At 44.6% G+C, this 17609-nt stretch overlaps 1 protein-coding gene across 1 annotated transcript in view; it reads left to right on the top strand.

Moving 5' to 3' along the window:
- SH3YL1 (SH3 and SYLF domain containing 1) overlaps nucleotides 1-17609 on the top strand; it is a 42921-nt gene that overhangs the window by 20607 nt on the left and 4705 nt on the right. Inside the window, exons 5-9 of the mRNA XM_020782623.3 lie at nucleotides 164-276; nucleotides 1595-1723; nucleotides 5778-5943; nucleotides 6327-6387; nucleotides 11197-11253. Coding sequence (XP_020638282.1) covers nucleotides 164-276; nucleotides 1595-1723; nucleotides 5778-5943; nucleotides 6327-6387; nucleotides 11197-11253 — 526 coding nt within the window. The remainder of the gene's footprint in view (nucleotides 1-163; nucleotides 277-1594; nucleotides 1724-5777; nucleotides 5944-6326; nucleotides 6388-11196; nucleotides 11254-17609) is intronic.

Genomic DNA, 17609 nt, shown 5'->3' with positions numbered 1-17609 from the left:
ATATGGTTTTTATGTGGTTCGTATTGGAGTCTCCTCTTCTAGGAAGCCACTAATTCTACCTCAACTGTTATAAATAGATGTAATTTGAATTGTCTCTTCTTCCCATCAGGAAAGAGATAAACATTCAGTTTTCTTTTTTCCCCTCAATTCCTGCCAATACCAGGTGTCAGACCTTGTAATAATACTGAACCATGAAAGAGCAGTTGAAGCCTTTGCAAAGGGCGGCAATCTTACCTTGGGAGGAAACTTTACAGTGGCAATTGGGCCTCTGGGGAGGTGAGTATCACAAAAATACCAAATATATCGGAGCTGTTCCAGCATTTACAATAAACTGAACACTGCATTGCTAGTCTTGCTGGAAGAGCTGAACTGAAGGAAAATATGTAATATTTTGTCCCTTGGGACATCTATTAATTTACAATAAGCTGGCTTCTCTAATGTCTTGTCTGTCTTAAAACCACTGTGTGCAGAAAGCATGTTGAAAGAAATGGGTTTTAAGCATTCCTTTTAAAAATAGATATACAGTGGTGCCCCGCATAGCGACGATGATCCGTTCTAGAAAAATCGTCGCTATGTGGATTCGTCACTATGCAGAACAAAAAAGCCCATAGGAATGCATTAAAACACGTTTAATGTGTTCCTATGGGCAAAAAACTCACAGTTATGCGAAAATCCTCCATCTGGCCGCCATTTTCGCTGCCTGGTAAGCGAGGAATGGGCGTGAAAACACTGCAGGCGGCCATTTTTTTTACCCAGCGGCCATTTTGGAACCACCAATCAGCTGTTCTAAAAACATCGCTATGCGAAAATCGGTAAGCGAAACAGCTTACCAATCATCGCAAAGCGATGTTTTACCATTTAAAACATCACAATGCGATCGCAAAAACGATTGCAAAAAACCCATCGCTATGCGGATTCGTCGTTAAACGGGGTGCCCGTTATGTGGGGCACCACTGTAATATGTAGGAAGTGCCAGCTGTATTGCCTTTATGAATTATACCTTTGCCAATCGTTCATTTTACAGATTGCTTTCTTGCTGTTGCACTATGATAAGTAACTATCAGTAGGCTCATAGTCTGCTATTTCTCACCCACTTGTTTGGCTAGTGTGTTCCTATTTTCCTTCTTTTCTCTTTTAGTTTCAGGAAAGGGAATATGGACATGAACACACTTGTTGAGTTCATGAGTATGAACTCGCTTTGTGCAGCCTTCAGCAGGACATAGAAAAAACAGTAAATCACTAGACCCGAGTTCTGTTTTTTTCTGGTCACCTGTAAAGAGATTGGTTGGTACTCTCCTTTTTCTGTGGGAGTTTCTTGGAGTATAGGACACTGTGGCGGGGGAGTGAGTGAGAGAGCGAGAGAGAGCGAGAGAGCATGGTTTGACCATGACTTGGAGTAAATCAGACCAAGTGTATATTTTGATAAAATATATGAAGATTAGTAGGTGATCGGAGAACTATTTGCAAGTGGTGAGTTTTTGTTTCCATACATGATTGGTTATTAACTGGGCATTTTCATTATAAGGCCAGTACAGGAAACTGCTAAGGAAGCTCTACAGAAGTTCACTGTACTTGGGGTGCTTTCTTCTTGTAGAAATCTAGAAGGTGATGTTGCCTTGAGAAGCTCCGCAGCTGTTTTCACCTACTGCAAATCTCGGGGGCTCTTCGCAGGTGTCTCTTTAGAGGGGAGCTACTTAATTGAAAGAAAGGAAACAAACAGCAAGTAAGTAGCTGGACAGAGAAGACTGTTCAAGATTCAGTTCTCTCAGTAAGAAGGTTGTGAACAAAAATATTTCACGTTTTAAAGTTCTGTCTTCAAAATAAGATATGTAGGGTTGGAATAATACAATGGAAGAAAAGTGTCGCATTAGACAAAGGCATTGCTTCTGAATTTTTTAGTCTTATTACCAGTGAATGGATCCATCAAGATAGCTCCACAGTCAAGGTCACCCTTATGCAGCATGTTCTTTGCTACTGAGAATTAGAAATGTAAAATTTCTGAACATTTCCAATTTTTTTCCAGAAAAAACCATGTTTTTTCTGGAAAAATTGGAAATTTTCAGAAATTTTACATTTCTACTGAGAATACAATGTATGGAGAAGCCACCCTAAAGTAAAGTACAACTCATCTTCCTTACGCTGTAACTCGTTCTTTTACTTGATTTAGAGGGCAACTACATGGTCAGTTACCATGGGATTTGCTCCACCTATAAAATGGGTGAACCTGAAACTCCCCCACCCCACCCAGTCTGCATAACATACAAGGATGAATTGGATTGGTCCAGCCTTTTCTGTAATAATCCATTTTTGTTTCTGCCTGTGGAGGACTATGACTTTTTCATGCCAGGAGGTTTCGATCCAGCATTCCCCCCTGCAGGGGCATGTCTGTGGCGCCAGCATTCACTTGTGCTCCCTGCTTGGGATCCCTAGAGACGATACTGTACTTGGTTGAGAGCCAGAGAAGATCTACCTGGATTGTCTGAAAAAGACATCTGCTCCATTTTTGTGCTGGCCCATATCCCATCTCTAGGTCCTTATGAACCATATCAGGGGACAGTTGGAACTCTTGTCTCTCCCCTGCAGCATCCTGGTATCCAGCCAACTCATCCACTAACCCCCCTCCTGTGACTCTTTCCTGACTACACACATATATATATTTTAAAAATCCAACCCCATTTGGGGGATTTCTGAGACGACTCAGTTGGGGGTTTAGCTTGTTACTCTCCAATGATGTAATCCCTTGGGTAAACTAATTACTTAATGTTTGATTTTGCGAATCCTTGTAAATTCAGACTATTCTGAGTATCCTAATGTTAAAATTATATCAGTTTGTTTGATTTAAAGTAGTTGCCTTAGAGGTAGATGTTAAGATGAAGTATAACAATGAGATCTATCGACCACCGACCACCATGTTCTCTCGTTTCCCTGATCATCCTCTGATTTTTTTAAAAAAAACATTATTTTGTTGCCTTCGAGTTTAGTGCTTCATCATCACTGCACATATAAAAAATTTAAAAGGGACAGGAAAAAGAAGCAAGCAAGATGAGATGAAAGGGAATGCCATGGAATGTGTGTATTTGGAAACCAATCCGCTTTACAACCAACCAAAATAAGGAAAACCAAATGCGGGACTAGAGGAAGGAAAGAAAGAAGGCGGGTTATGGGCTGGAATGCCAATCACAACATGTCCTGTGTGAACATGAACCCCTCAAGCGCTTCGCAGTCCGTGTGTGAACGCAAAGTACGATTTTAAATGCAGTGTGGGCTTTGAAGCAAATTGAAGCAAATCCAAGTCCTTCCAATTCAGCATTCCAATGTAGATACACCCTTAGTTATTCCTTCTGTTTAGATGAATCCCTTCCAAGAGTTTCAGCCAAAGAATAGGACCGCTTGAGTCTTTAATGCTTGTTTCACAGCATGCTAAAACTTGTTCCTAGAGATTAAACCACTCTGTGGTGCAGAGTTATATTGCAACCTGAACTGTTGCTCTACAGAGTTTTGATAGATTCTGAACAGTTATTCTCTTCATAAGTTAACTTGTTTTTTTAAAAAAAGGTGGAAATTGCATGGAAAACCATTTAATACGCTAGTCCTAGGGTGTTTCTTCTGTGGGTAAGCTTGTGTGGTTCTTTTGTGTTTTGCCTCATTTATCTACCAACACAACATTTGGCAATGTGGGCTGTTTCATGTCAATAACTTGATTTTACCCACCCCCCTTCTGAATACATATGGTCAGTGATATGTAGCAAAGCAAGACTGGTATTATTTTTAGTGTCAGACTGGCTTTGGGCAGACACCGGTTCAAATCTCAATTCTGCCACGGCTATTCTGGCCCAGTCACTGTCTCTCACCTTAGTCTAACGCACATAGTTATTATGAGGAATAATATAGGGAGGAAGGAGGGTCACATTTGGCCTCATAAACTCATTGAAGGAAAAGATGGATTCTAGCTGTATATAAAGAAATTACCCAACACATGCATTTTCTGTGGAAAGACATTCTCTATAGATTTGTTCTCATCATTATGTCCTGTCAGATTGCTTCTGGTGCACGTCAACCCTATGAATTAATGACCTCCAGAAAGTCCTTTTAACAATCCTGCCTAGGTCTTGCAAATTAAAGTCTGAGGATTTCCTTATTGAGACAGCCTAGATTATCTTCATTCTTTCTCCTTTCCTACTCCTTCCAGCTTTTCCTAGCATTATTGTCTTTCCCAGTGAGTCTTTTTCCTGAGTTGCCCAGAATAAAATAGTTTCAATTTAGTTGTTTTAGCTTCTTGTGAAAGTTCAGTCTAGATTTGCTCTAGAATGCACTTATTTATCTTTCTAGCAGTCCTTAACATGTATATAGCTCTCCTGTAGTGCCACAATTTGATTGTTGCTACGATGTGCCATCAGGTTGCCTCTGGCAACCCTATGAGTGAGCGCCCTACAAAAGGTCCTATCTTCAACTGCCCTCCTCAGTTCTTGTAAGCTCAAGTCCATGGCTTCCTTTAGGGAGTCAGTCCATCTCGTATCTGGTCTTCCTCTCTTCCCGCTGCCCTCAACCTTTCCCAACATCACTGTTTTTTCTAGAGAATATTGCTTTATCATGATGCGCCCAAAGCAGGACAGCCTCAACTTCAGCATTTTTGCCTCCAGAAATAGTTCAGACTTGATTTGGTGTAAGACCCATTGTTTCCTCTTTCTGGCAGCCCAGAGTGTCTGTGAAGCTCTCCTCCAGCACCACATTTCAAACGAATGCATTTTTTTCTTGTCAGCTTTCTTCACTGTCCGGTTTTCACACCCATACATGGTGATTGGAAATACAGGAATGTGGATTATCTTGGTCTCCAATGGCATGTTCTTACACTAGATGATTTTTTTCTCACTCCATTGCTGCCCTTCTCAGTCTTCCTCTGATTTTTTGGCTTCAATCTCCATTTTGATTGATGATTGAACCAAGGTATGAATATCTAACTATTTTAATGTCTTCATTGTCATCCCTAAAGTTGTGTGGTTGTTCTGTAGTCAACTCCCCCTTTGGCACTTTATACTTTCACTTTCGCTAAAAGTAGTTTCAATTCATTGCTGCCAGTAAGATGGTATCTTCCACCAGTGTTCACTCCTCCTTCATCTGAATTTAGTTTGGCTTTCCATATGATGTGTTATGTAAGGAGATAAACTGCATCTTTGTCTGACACCATTGCCCATAGGAACCATTCTGTCTCCATGTTCCCTCCTAATGTTAGGTTTTGCAGGTGCTGCTGAATGCATCAAACAGAATACTAGCCTTAGTGTAGTTATGTTAGTTTCTGTTATCGTGTATCCAAGCTAGCAGCATTCGTGTATTCAAGGGGGACAGCCTTGGGAGCGAACATCCAGGGTTTCAGAAGTACAGTGCTTTCAAAAATGGGGGGAAAGCACCAAGAACAATGCAGTGAGAACATAATGTGTTTAATGACACATAATGCCAGCTGATCCTTGGAGCAGCAAAAGATTAGGAAGCTGGAGGGGAGAGAAGAAATTCAGTGGACTATCCCAACAAGAGGATAGGGCTGATCATTAGAAACCGGAGAAGGAGCACACCACACTTCAACATTTTGTTGCACACTCCATTGGTTCTAAGAGTAAAGCATGTATACCAACCATCCATATAAATTTATCAGTTAGCAAATCACAAGAGAAATCCAGTGTGTTCATATCGTAGAATTAGGTGATGCACAGATATAGGCACTATATGAACTTTTCTTAACTGCACCACCTTTTGCGGAATAACATGATACATTCTGTTTCTAGGTTCTACGGTCGGGATATTCGAGCTACTGCCATTCTTTTTGGTGATCAGCCTCCTCCTGCTCAGGCACAAGACCTTTATGATATCCTCGAGTCTTTTACTATGCAATATGAAAGTCAGGAGGGGAGAACCTACACATCCACAGCAGTAACAAGGGAACCAAAAAAGGTTTGCATGAACCTGCACCATACTTCTGCAGTTCCTTTTTTTTTTTTAAGTGAGGACAGAGGATTTCATTGGAGCTAAGATTTCTTTTTAAATGTTGTTACGTTTTTATCATTGAGAATATATTCATAATTCTACAGAACAGATCAATATGGAGCTGATAGTGCGTCACCTTTTTCTCCTGTTGTATGAAGTCATTTTGCCTATTGTTCTTCACCTCTTGCATTCTTCACATTGTGATGAATTATGGCACCATATTGAGTTGTACAACAAAACATAAGTGTTTCTGCAGATGTAGAAATGTAAAATTTCTCAAAACTTTTAACTGCTTGCTCAGGGTACTGAAGGTAAAGATTTTGGTTGTATCTCCCTTTCTCCCTTACCAGGCAAATGACCATCGCTCAAGGCAGCAGCCACACAGGGCTTCTGAAAATTTTTCAAGAGAAGGTATGATAGAATATTGTAGTAGATATATCTAAATACTCCCAACTGACAAAGGTCTTCCAAATAATTTATAAAAGCAGAACTGTGACATCCTCTGTCTCGTTCTCTTTTGTCTCTAGATGTTGAAAAATGTCTAAAGTGGGGTCTTGACTTGAGAACTTAATCCGTATTGGAAGGCAGTTCTCAAATCAAAAAGTTCTCAGGTCAAATCTGCATTTCCCATAGGAATGCATTGAAAACCATTTGATCCGTATCTGCTCTTTTCCGTCCATAGAAACTAATGGGAAGCTGCTATTCTGCCTTCGACCACTAGAGGGGGATATTTTGTTTCTTTTTTTTCTTAGGTCAAGAAAGGTTCAGGGAAGGCAGGGAAAATACAGTCCAGGCAGGACAGTACCAGGCAGTCTGAAGACTGTCTCCCAATCCACTCTCTAAACGCTGGGAGGAGTGAGGAAGCAGACAGGCACCCTTTTCACTGGCCAACAGTTAACTGAAAGTTCAAATTTTGCACTTTCCCTGCCTCCCACGTGGGTTGTTTTCAGTTTGTAACTCAAATCTAAGTACTTAAGTCAAGTCAATATTTTCCTATGAGAGTGGTTCTTAAGTCAAAATGTCCTTAACTCAAGTCGTTCTTAAGTCAAGACCCCACTGTAGTTGTTTTTTTTACTGCACTCAAATTCCTTGTCCCAGGCTCATCAGCTATTATTTCTATTGCATATAGATTTAGACTTTCCCCTAGTAAATTTTAAAAAGTTGCCTCTTTGCTTTGTGTGGGCAGCTGGAGGCCCACATTGTGCCTCCACCTTCATCAGAAAAATCAAACCATCTAAGGTCAGTTCATACTTGTTATCTCTTGCTGTATTTAATTTTAACAGACAGTTAAGAAATAGTCATTTTAGCGTCACAATAAGAAGTTGGTTCCCCCCCCCCTTCTTGACTGTTACAGGATTAACCTATTAGCTACTGCAGGTGGCCTCTTTGTTGGCACATTGAGACGTTGCTGCTTTGAATTCAGAACAGCTTACGTTTCTGGCAGCAGCTCTGCAGCTCCGGTGGCTTCCAAGAGCTACTTGTACACTGTCTGTAGAGAAGGAAATGGCTGTTGGGTATGAACTTGAGCCCAGAAAGCAGGTATCTCCTGTTGGCTTCGAATAATTTTCCATCAGGCTTCACTTTGCTCTTAATAACATTTAAGGATGTGGGACCGGCAGAATGAGTTACCATAATTTACCAAACCATCCTGAATTGGACTTTTCATAGACTGTTTAATTATAAGTGGCTATAAGAGCACTCGTTTAGAAGTTACAAGCAGTTTTGTTGATGCTGATTTCAGGCTACAGGGGTGCCTCGCATAGCGAGGTTAATTTGTTCTAAAAAAAACATTGCTATGGGAAAACATCGTTAAGTGAAACGAGTTTCCCCATAGAGATGCATTGAAAACCGGATAATCCGTTCTAATAGGAACGGATTATCCGGTTTTCTCCCTCCCCCCGCGGCTTGGATCTGACCCGCGGCGGCTACCTCAGCCATGGCTGGACTCCCTAACTGCGGGGGGAGAGTGGGGGGTCTGGATGCCTTTCAGGCATCCTGGGCTTGGATCTCACCCCCTGCCGGTTACCCAAACCATGGGTAACCGGCGGCGGGTGGGATCCAAGCCCGGGATGCCTGAAAGGTGTCCGGATCCCACCACCCTCCCCCCGCGGCTCGGATCCAAGCCGTGGGGGGAGGGTCGGAAGCATAGCCGGACTGTTCGGCAGCCGCCGCGGCTCAGATCCGAGCCTCGGCGACTGTCGAATAGTCTGCTCCCAGCCTCCCCCCACGGCTTGGATCCAAGCCGTGGGGGGAGGGTCGGAAGCATAGCCGGACTTCAGCCGGCTAAGAGGCCGGCGATCGGGCAGGAGGAGGTGGGAAGCTTCGCCCACCTCCTCCCGAGCGAACGCCGGGTTTTCAGCCGGCTGACAGGCCGGCGATCGGGCAGGAGGAGGTGGGAAGATTCCCCCACCTCCTCCCGAGCGAACGCCGGGTTTTCAGCCGGCTGACAGGCCGGCGATCGGGCAGGAGGAGGTGGAAAGCTTTGCCCACCTCCTCCCGAGCGAACGCCGGGTTTTCAGCCGGCTGACAGGCCGGTGATCGGGCAGGAGGAGGTGGGAAGATTCCCCCACCTCCTCCCGAGCGAACGCCTCGGCGACTGTCGAATAGTCTGCTCCCAGCCTCCCCCCACGGCTTGGATGCAACCCGTGGGGGGAGGGTCGGAAGCATAGCCGGACTTCAGCCAGCTGAAAACCCGGCGTTCGCTCGGGAGGAGGTGGGGGAAGCTTCCCACCTCCTCCTGCCCGATCGCCGGCCTCTTAGCCGGCTGAAGTCCGGCTATGCTTCCGACCCTCCCCCCACGGCTTGGATCCAAGCCGTGGGGGGAGGCTGGGAGCAGACTATTCGACAGTCGCCGAGGCTCGGATCTGAGCCGCGGCGGCTGCCGAACAGTCCGGCTATGCTTCCGACCCTCCCCCCACGGCTTGGATCCGAGCCGCGGGGGGGAGGGTGGTGGGATCAGGACGCCTTTCAGGCATCCCGGGCTTGGATCCCACCCGCCGCCGGTTACCCATGGTTTGGGTAACCGGCAGGGGGTGAGATCCAAGCCCAGGATGCCTGAAAGGCATCCAGACCCCCCACTCTCCCCCCGCAGCTTGGATCTGAGCTGCGGTGGCTACCCCAGCCATGGCCGGACTCTAGGGAGTCCAGCCATGGCTGAGGTAGCCGCCGCGGGTCAGATCCAAGCCGCGGGGGGAGGGAGAAAACCGGATAATCCGTTCCTATTAGAACGGATTATCCGGTTTTCAATGCATCTCTATGGGGAAACTCGTTTCACTTAACGATGTTTTCCCATAGCAATGTTTTTTTTAGAACGAATTAACCTCGCTATGCGAGGCACCACTGTAGCCTGAAATCAGCATCAACAAAACTGCTTGTAACTTCTAAACGAGTGCTCTTATAGCCACTTATAATTAAACAGTCCATGAAAAGTCCAATTCAGGATGGTTTGGTAAATTATGGTAACTCATTCTGCCGGTCCCACATCCTTAAATGTTATTAAGAGCAAAGTGAAGCCTGATGGAAAATTATTCGAAGCCAACAGGAGATACCTGCTTTCTGGGCTCAAGTTCATACCCAACAGCCATTTCCTTCTCTACAGACAGTGTACAAGTAGCTCTTGGAAGCCACCGGAGCTGCAGAGCTGCTGCCAGAAACGTAAGCTGTTCTGAATTCAAAGCAGCAACGTCTCAATTTTGCAACAAAGGGGCCACCTGCAGTAGCTAATAGGTTAATCCTGTAACAGTCAAGAAGGGGGGGGGGAACCAACTTCTTATTGTGACGCTAAAATGACTATTTCTTAACTGTCTGTTAAAATTAAATACAGCAAGAGATAACAAGTATGAACTGACCTTAGATGGTTTGATTTTTCTGATGAAGGTGGAGGCACAATGTGGGCCTCCAGCTGCCCACACAAAGCAAAGAGGCAACTTTTTAAAATTTACTAGGGGAAAGTCTAAATGTATGTGCAATAGAAATAATAGGTGATGAGCCTGGGACAAGGAATTTCAGTGCAGTAAAAAAAACAACTACAGTGGGGTCTTGACTTGAAAGCTTTGCCCACCTCCTCCCGAGCGAACGCCGGGTTTTCAGCCGGCTGACAGGCCGGTGATCGGGCAGGAGGAGGTGGGAAGATTCCCCCACCTCCTCCTGAGCGAACGCCTGCTTGTTCAGCCGGCGAATGGTGCCTATGGGGAAAAGATCGCAAAGCAATTTTTCCCCATAGGCAACATCGGTATGCGATCGCAAAAACGATCGCAAAAAAGGCATTGTTATGTGGATTCCTCGTTATACGAGGCACCACTGTATTTCTACACTTGTGGTTAACTGCTCTCCAACCAACTGTAGCAACATTTCGCCACTCTGGGAATTTGCCCCCGTGTTTGGCTTTTTAAAAATCATTGGTCTTTAAAAGGCTTTTTAATCAAACATATAGTACATTAAATATTCTGCAGCTGAGGGTGGTTGAGGGATATTACAATAATGAATCTAAGACCAGAAGATACTGCACTTCTGATTTTGAAAGGTTGAAGGCCTGTCTTATTTTCTTTCAGCTATCTAGATGTAAGAACTCAGTACCTTGATCTCTGCCCTCCTCTTCCAATTCTACAGTTCTAAGACGATTATTCAACTTTTGGAAAGCTGCCTATTCCCCCCCCGCTCCCCGCCCTAGCCCCGTTTCAATTTCTGAGGCTCCCTAAGGCTCCTTTTTGCTCCAAGTGAGCCTTTGGAAGCCTTGGGGCACAGTGGAGGGGAGCCTTTAATAGTAAAAAAAATCATCCCCAGATCAGTGCAGCTGGGATCAGGTGGTGGTCTAGCAGGGATTTATTACTACTAAAGTTGGGGGCTCCCATAAGCTTCCCTGGGGCAAACAGGAGCCCTAGAGAGACTTCATGTTGAAAGGAGGGGAAAGGAAGATTTCCATGAGTTTAAATGAAGTGTTTCTGACACCTATTCTGGGTTATGCCAGCACAAAGTTATGCAACAGAATTTTGCCAAATTATTTGCTGTTCTCTCTTAGTGTGTTTTATTGATTTTACTCTATTCTTTTATTGTTTAATTCTTGTTTTTTTCTTTGTTCCTTTGTCCTCACTTGGTGTTCATCCAAAAGCCTGCTTGGCTGCTCTGCACTGGACAAAACTAAACACAATAGCAAACTCAGATTATCAGTCCAGACTAAAAGGGCCACATTGATTGACACGCTATGTTCTGAATTTCTTGCAGATATAAGAACAACAAATAGACTTTACCCCGAGCTTCCCAGTTACTCTACTGCAGTGGGTGAGTATTTGAAGTGTTGCTATTCATAAACATCCAAGAAATTTGAGAGTTAAGAATCCAGAACGTAATTTCAAAGGAAACTGTGATTGCTGCAATCTGTACAGTGATAACTGCAGTCCAAAATGAAAATAGTCCCTGCTTTCATTTCTTCCAGCCCACAATGTGATAATGCATACAGATTTTAATTGCTTCTTAGTTTGAGTCAGAAAGCTGACAAGATTACTTAAAGTATAGCTACAAGGCTAGTAGATTCTATCTAAGGCCCAGGGTAACTACCACTTTTTAAATTCACTGACCTAAACCCGATTGCTAGTCCCAGGCAGAAGAAACCAATTGAATCAATGGGAGAAAACAAGTGTCAACAATTGGTTTAGTGGGTCCACTCTACTTTGATTTGGTAATTGAATTGAGGCTGTTGGGAAAGGGAAAGGACAAACATGCCAAAGAGATTAAACTTGTTGTATGTGGTTTGTTTCTAAGTGCTCTGAAAGCCAATATGACTCATCATTCCATTATAGCAACCACACCATAGTATCATTTTCACTGAAAATTTAAAATTGAACCGCACGTGGCTGAGCTGCAGATGACAAGGCAACCTTGTCTCAGTGACATGGTGTGAATTATCCTGTAGGTTTGGGTGGGTAATCTCCAGAGTTTTGGAGGCCACACATGTCCACATCTGGTCTTGGAGAATGTCATCTGTTCTTCCAACCCACACTCTAAAACATTTGTCTTTAAAATAATGTTTTTTTACTGGAAAAGCCCCACTACTCCCTCTAGTGGATGGAACTATATATTCTAGAAAAAGAAACTGAGGGATGTGGAGTGGCCCTCAGATCAGGACAGTATTGCTCCATGTTCCCTACAAAGGAAATTTCTGAGGAATTTTTTTGTAGGGCTGAGGGCAGAGGGGCCTTGTGGTGTTTTTGTTCATGAGGCTGCATGCTCCTGGCCTGCATGTTGCCTAACCCTGCCATAAAATGGATTGTATAAGTTAGCAGTACAAATGCTCTTCTGTTTCCATTTGTGTATATGTTTTCTTGAACATCCCAGCAAATTGGTGGGGTCTGATTTCCCCACCTAAGCTGGGAGATAGATTTGGAAAAGAGGAGAATGAGTTGTTCCTCTGTTGGATATACAGTATTTCTTTCCATTTCTCACTCCATCTTTAATAATAGGGTTGACTCAGAAGGGTGGAAGAGTTGAATATATGCCAGGACAGCACACATAACACTAGTAAACCAATGATTCCATTCCACTTCCACCAAGTGCCCCAAAGTCCAAGACAGTGAGAAAAATTTCAGTTTGCTCACCACGCTTCTTCCAGATAAGGATAAGTATATAGAGGCTAAAACAGCCAAATCCTGGATACAGCTTTATACTTTGCTGTTCTGAACTGGAACACCACCAACTTTGAAGCCAGAGGTTTATCCTGATTCTGGAGTTCTTTATTCTGTTGTAGGCAGAAGCTTGTTAGCTGTATTTGTAGGGAGTAAATAGGGAGGTGATTATGTTCACCTCCCAAAATGCAACTTGAGTTAATCTAATAAAGTTGTATAATGAGAGATTTGGAGCAGGTTTAAAAGAAGTGTTTTTTTCCATTTAGCATCAAAAGTGCTGGAGATGTCTACCCGAAGATGTAGTGATTATGGCTTCCAAGTTGACTGGCTTGAAAAGGAATCCTATAAATTCATGGAGAATAAAATTATGAATGTCTACTAATCATGATGAGCATATATTACCTCTAGTATCATAGTTAATAATACCAGTTGCTGAAAAACACGAATAGGAGGGTGCTGTTGTGCTCCTGTTCTGCTTTTGGCTTTCCATGGGCATCTGTCTGGCCAGAGTGGCAACAGAATGCTGGACTAGATAAAACTGGGCAACCGTCTGTCACATGTGTTTTGATTTGGATTCCTGCATTGACCTTATTTACTCAATGGTCCATAGGCCCCTTCCAACTCCATTATTATATGATTCTAATATCTAGCATTACTATAGTGTACTAAAGTGTTTCAGAAGCTTTGTGTACTTTATGCCACTGTGGGGGAGGAACAGTATTATCCCCAGATTCACATGGGGAGAGGAACAGCTGAGAACATGAGCATTTCCTAATAGGCTTTGGGCTTACATGGAACTCACTGCAGCAGTGTAGCACTCACATAAAAATTAGTGGAATAAATGGCTAAATGATTTTTTTCCAGTATAGCAGATTATGTCAGACATACATGTATATGTATGGTGACTCATTAAAAGACTTACAATGTTTTTGTTTCTCTGAGTAGGAGAAATCCTGTGGCATTTCAGCTGTATTTTTCTCAATCTTAGAAGTTAAACACAGAAGCGCAATTGCAAAGCATTTCTGATAATTTCTGGAGACCAACATTATGAATTGTTAAAGCATCAGGGTGACTAATGGATTTCTGTATCGGAGGATCTTTAAGCAGAAGGATAATGTGTGTGTATCTGTCTATAAGCCAAGGTGATGTATACAATTCTGGTAAAGATTAAATACTGAATCACCCTCCTTGCCCCACTTTTAGCAGAATTTATGTCAGCATCGACTATTTCTGTACTTCTGTTTTCCTAGTTAGCCTTGTATCTTATTTTCAACTAAAACAAACATCTATCTAGCAGCTTCCCCACCCCACCCCATATTGCTCTAGCAGGATAGTGTTATTTCTGGCATTTCTGAAATCCTTTTAATCTGAGCATTTTTTAAAAAAAATGTGGAGGGGGGGACTGGTACTATCATGAAATGAAGCGGGTAGAATTTGCTATGTGAAATTCTGAGCATAGTCCTGGGGGTGGGTGAGATACCTTGAAAATCTGTGCTGAGCTCGCTGATTACAAAGGCATGCAGAAATTGAGGTCAGTGCATGCTAGGACTAGAAAATTGAGGTCTTTGTTTTATGTGTGTTTTGGGTCATTGCCATTCTGTTAAACTTATTGAGTAACAGGCAGACATTAAAAACTTGTACTTTTTAGTATCCTTAGCTTGGCAGCAGTGCAGTTCCAAAAATGAAACAAATATTTGGTATACAATGGAGGATTTCAACAATAATTAAAGGGTTTGGTTTTTTAACAGTTCTTTCCCTCCATGTAGCAGTAACGTAATTGGGAAGCAAAGAAAAAATTGAGGATATACTTAAAAGTTGCAAACATAAAATGTCAATTGTAGGACCAGTATCTATCAGTTGAGTTAAAAGAAAAGGACAGATGGGCCCAAACCCTTTAGGACCTCGTTGGAATAATGTAGGGTTGGGTGGAAATTCTTTTTAGGTAGATACAGTACAGATACCGATATGGATAGAGATAAACACATTTCATAAACAAGACGGGGAGGAATCGCAAGAAGCAGATAGGTGTCATACTAGAAATCTATGTCGGTCCCCTTTAATTCTGAAAAAAGAACCCAGAATAAAATACGCAGATCTGCTCCACACACATGGACATGCATGTAGTGTTTTGGTTTCGTGCCTTTTCTTTCTTTTCTTTTTTTCAGAAAGTGGATTTAGGAAACTAGATGCAAAACTTAGGATCCCTACCATGATGTTTTATTGAGTGGCTCTTGCTTTTTAACAATATGATAAATGTTGGGTATTCTTTAGTAAACTGGAAATCTTGGAGACATGCAGTGCAGCACAGACATCCTAAAGGATGTGATCTGAGCATTGTTCTGCTTCTCCTTTGATGGCAGGAGTGTGATTAGAGATTATAATTGAAGGGTTATAACAGAAGCTATAAATCTTTCCCAGCAGAGACAGCAAAAATGAAAATGATATTTTTGTATCTAAATTGGATTAATAGCCATGGAGATGTCCGGCCATTTAATTCTCTCCAAACATCTGTTCCACAGTGAAACCTTACATTGTGAACCTTATGGGTTTGCTATAGGCGACATGGTTGAATGGGAGTAGGCTGTCCAACAGCTGGTTTGTCAGATTTGCGCTGTAGTTCTGAAAATCCCTGGTTGTGCATAGTAGCTTCTTGAGGATTTTTGCCCAGCTGGTGTTGTACCGCTTGGGCTAAAGGTAGTATTTCTTCTATAATGACAGTACATTTGGTGCAGAGCAAGTGACTCCTAAAAAGTGGCTATTGTGAATGGTGTGTTTGAAATTATTCTTGTTGACTGAGCTGTTCATAGCACAGAAAGGACAATGAAGGCTATAGCCATGTCCCCTTTTTTAAAACAGGGAGCGATTTGATTGCTGAAGGGCTCATTTCTGAACTTGCTATTTCAAGTTTGGCTTGCTCTGATCTGATGTAAACAAACAGCTTTTGTGCAATGATTTTCCATAGGTTACGTGCATTCTTATCCTAAGACTATTTTCTGAGGCCCACTGAAAATCAGTCAGAGCGGCCAGCAAGCAGATGCTGTTCTGGTAATGGAAATGGAGGGGGGGGGGGTTTAAACAGGGACTCATCATATACAGTATCAGGGTTCCTGATCACATGAACCCCTACCTATGTTTGAGGAACAATATAATTTGCAAGTAGGACTGGTGGCACAACGCGAGGTGGAAGAAAGGAAGAGAGCACAAGACATGGAAGGCATTTTGCACAATTAATACATGAATCATATTAACCTACGTATAGACAAAGTCAGGTCCAGAAGTCAGTTTAGTATGGTGATTATCTTGCTGAAACTAGGGAGGCCATTTTTCAAATACTCACTCAGCCCCAAGCTAACTGCATGTCCTTGGAACAGTCACTGTCTCTCAGCCGACTCTACCTCCCAGTCTTATTTTGAGATAAAAGAAGAGGGGAGAATTAGTTATATTGTTTTGAGCATATTGGGAGAAAGGATAGAAATTAATGTAATAAATAGTCTACTGAAATACTGATAATTGTGAATAGTTGCATTTATGACCCTTTTAAAATCAGTAGGATTCTGGATCTAATCCTTTCTTGCTTTCTTTATTCATATCAGAGTGTTGCACAATTTACAATTATGGATGTATATGAAATACAGTGGTGCCTCACATAACGATCGCTCCGTTTAGCGATGAAATCGCTTTGCGATGGACTTTTTTCCATCGCAAGAGCGATCGCTTTGCGATGGCCCCTATGGGGAAAATTTGCGATGATCGCGGGGGAGCACTCCCCCACGATCATCGCAAAGGCTCCGCTGGTCAGCTGTTCTAAAAAACGGGCTTTGCGCTGCTCGCGGGGAAGCGCTTCCCCGGGAGCAGCCCAAAAACTCGCCTTTTGGAACAGCTGATGGGCGGACCTTTGGGCTGCTCGCATGGAAGCGCTTCTCTGGGAGCAGCCCAAAAGCCCACCCCTCAGCTGTTCCAAAAGGCGAGCTTTTGGACTGCTCGCAGGGAAGTGCTTCTCCGGGAGCAGCCCAAAAGCCTGCCCCTCAGCTGTTCCAAAAGGCGAGCTTTTGGGCTGCTCGCAGGGAAGCGCTTCTCCGGGAGCAGCCCAAAAGCCCGCCCTTCAGCTGTTCCAAAAGGCGAGCTTTTGGGCTGCTCGCAGGGAAGCGCTTCTCCGGGAGCAGCCCAAAGGCTCACCTTTTGGAACAGCTGACGGGCGGGCCTTTGGGGGGGGAGGGGAGAGGGGGCGCTCCTGATTGGCATCTGCCTCGGGAGGAGGGAGGGAAGGAGGGGCGAAAGGCCTGGCCCCAATCTCTGGCCGCATTCCTGGGGCGGGCGCCGAGCCAGAGTGCTGCAAAGGAGGAGGCGCCCGCCCGGACCGGGATCAGGGCGGCAGAGGCTGGGAGGGCGGTGCGCCAGAGACCTCCTCCTCGCCCTGTCTGCGCCCCGCCAAGGAGACCGGGCGTCCGGGGCTGGCTGGCTGGCGGTCAGTGGTGCGCCCCTTCCCAGCTGCCTGCCTCCAAGCCCTCACTGGCTGGAGACAGCCGCGCTCCCTCCCCCTCGCTCTCACCTGGCCATGGAGACCGGGCGTCCGGGGCTGGCTGGCTAGCGGTGGGTGGCGCGCCCCTTCCCGGCTGCCTGCCTCCAAGCCCTTTCTGGCTGGAGACAGCCACGCTCCCTCCCCCTCGCTCTCGCCTGGCCATGGAGACCAGGCTTCCGGAGCTGGCTGGCGGCGTTAGGCTGGCGCGCCCCTTCCCTCCCCTCCTCCCCACCCCGGGCGGCTGCCTCCCTCCAAGCCCTCGCTCGCCGGCCTTAGCCGGGTGTCTCCCAGGCTAGCTGACTGGCTGGCGAGCGGTGGGTGGCAGGCGCGCCCCTTCCCACCCCCCTTTCCACCCCAGGCAGCTGCCTTCCTCCGAGCCCTCGCTCACCGGAGAAAGACCCTCCGGCCCACCTGTCTGTGCCCCGGGACAGCCCCGGCAAGGAGGCCGGGCGTCATCCGGGCCTGGCTGGCAGTGGAACTTCGCTTTGCTGTGATCG

The sequence above is a fragment of the Pogona vitticeps genome, chromosome 1 (assembly GCF_051106095.1).
Source record: "Pogona vitticeps strain Pit_001003342236 chromosome 1, PviZW2.1, whole genome shotgun sequence".
NCBI classification, from domain to species: Eukaryota; Metazoa; Chordata; class Lepidosauria; order Squamata; family Agamidae; genus Pogona; species Pogona vitticeps.
Note: the sequence above shows the minus strand (reverse complement) of the source record. Positions and strands in the feature narration are given on the sequence as shown.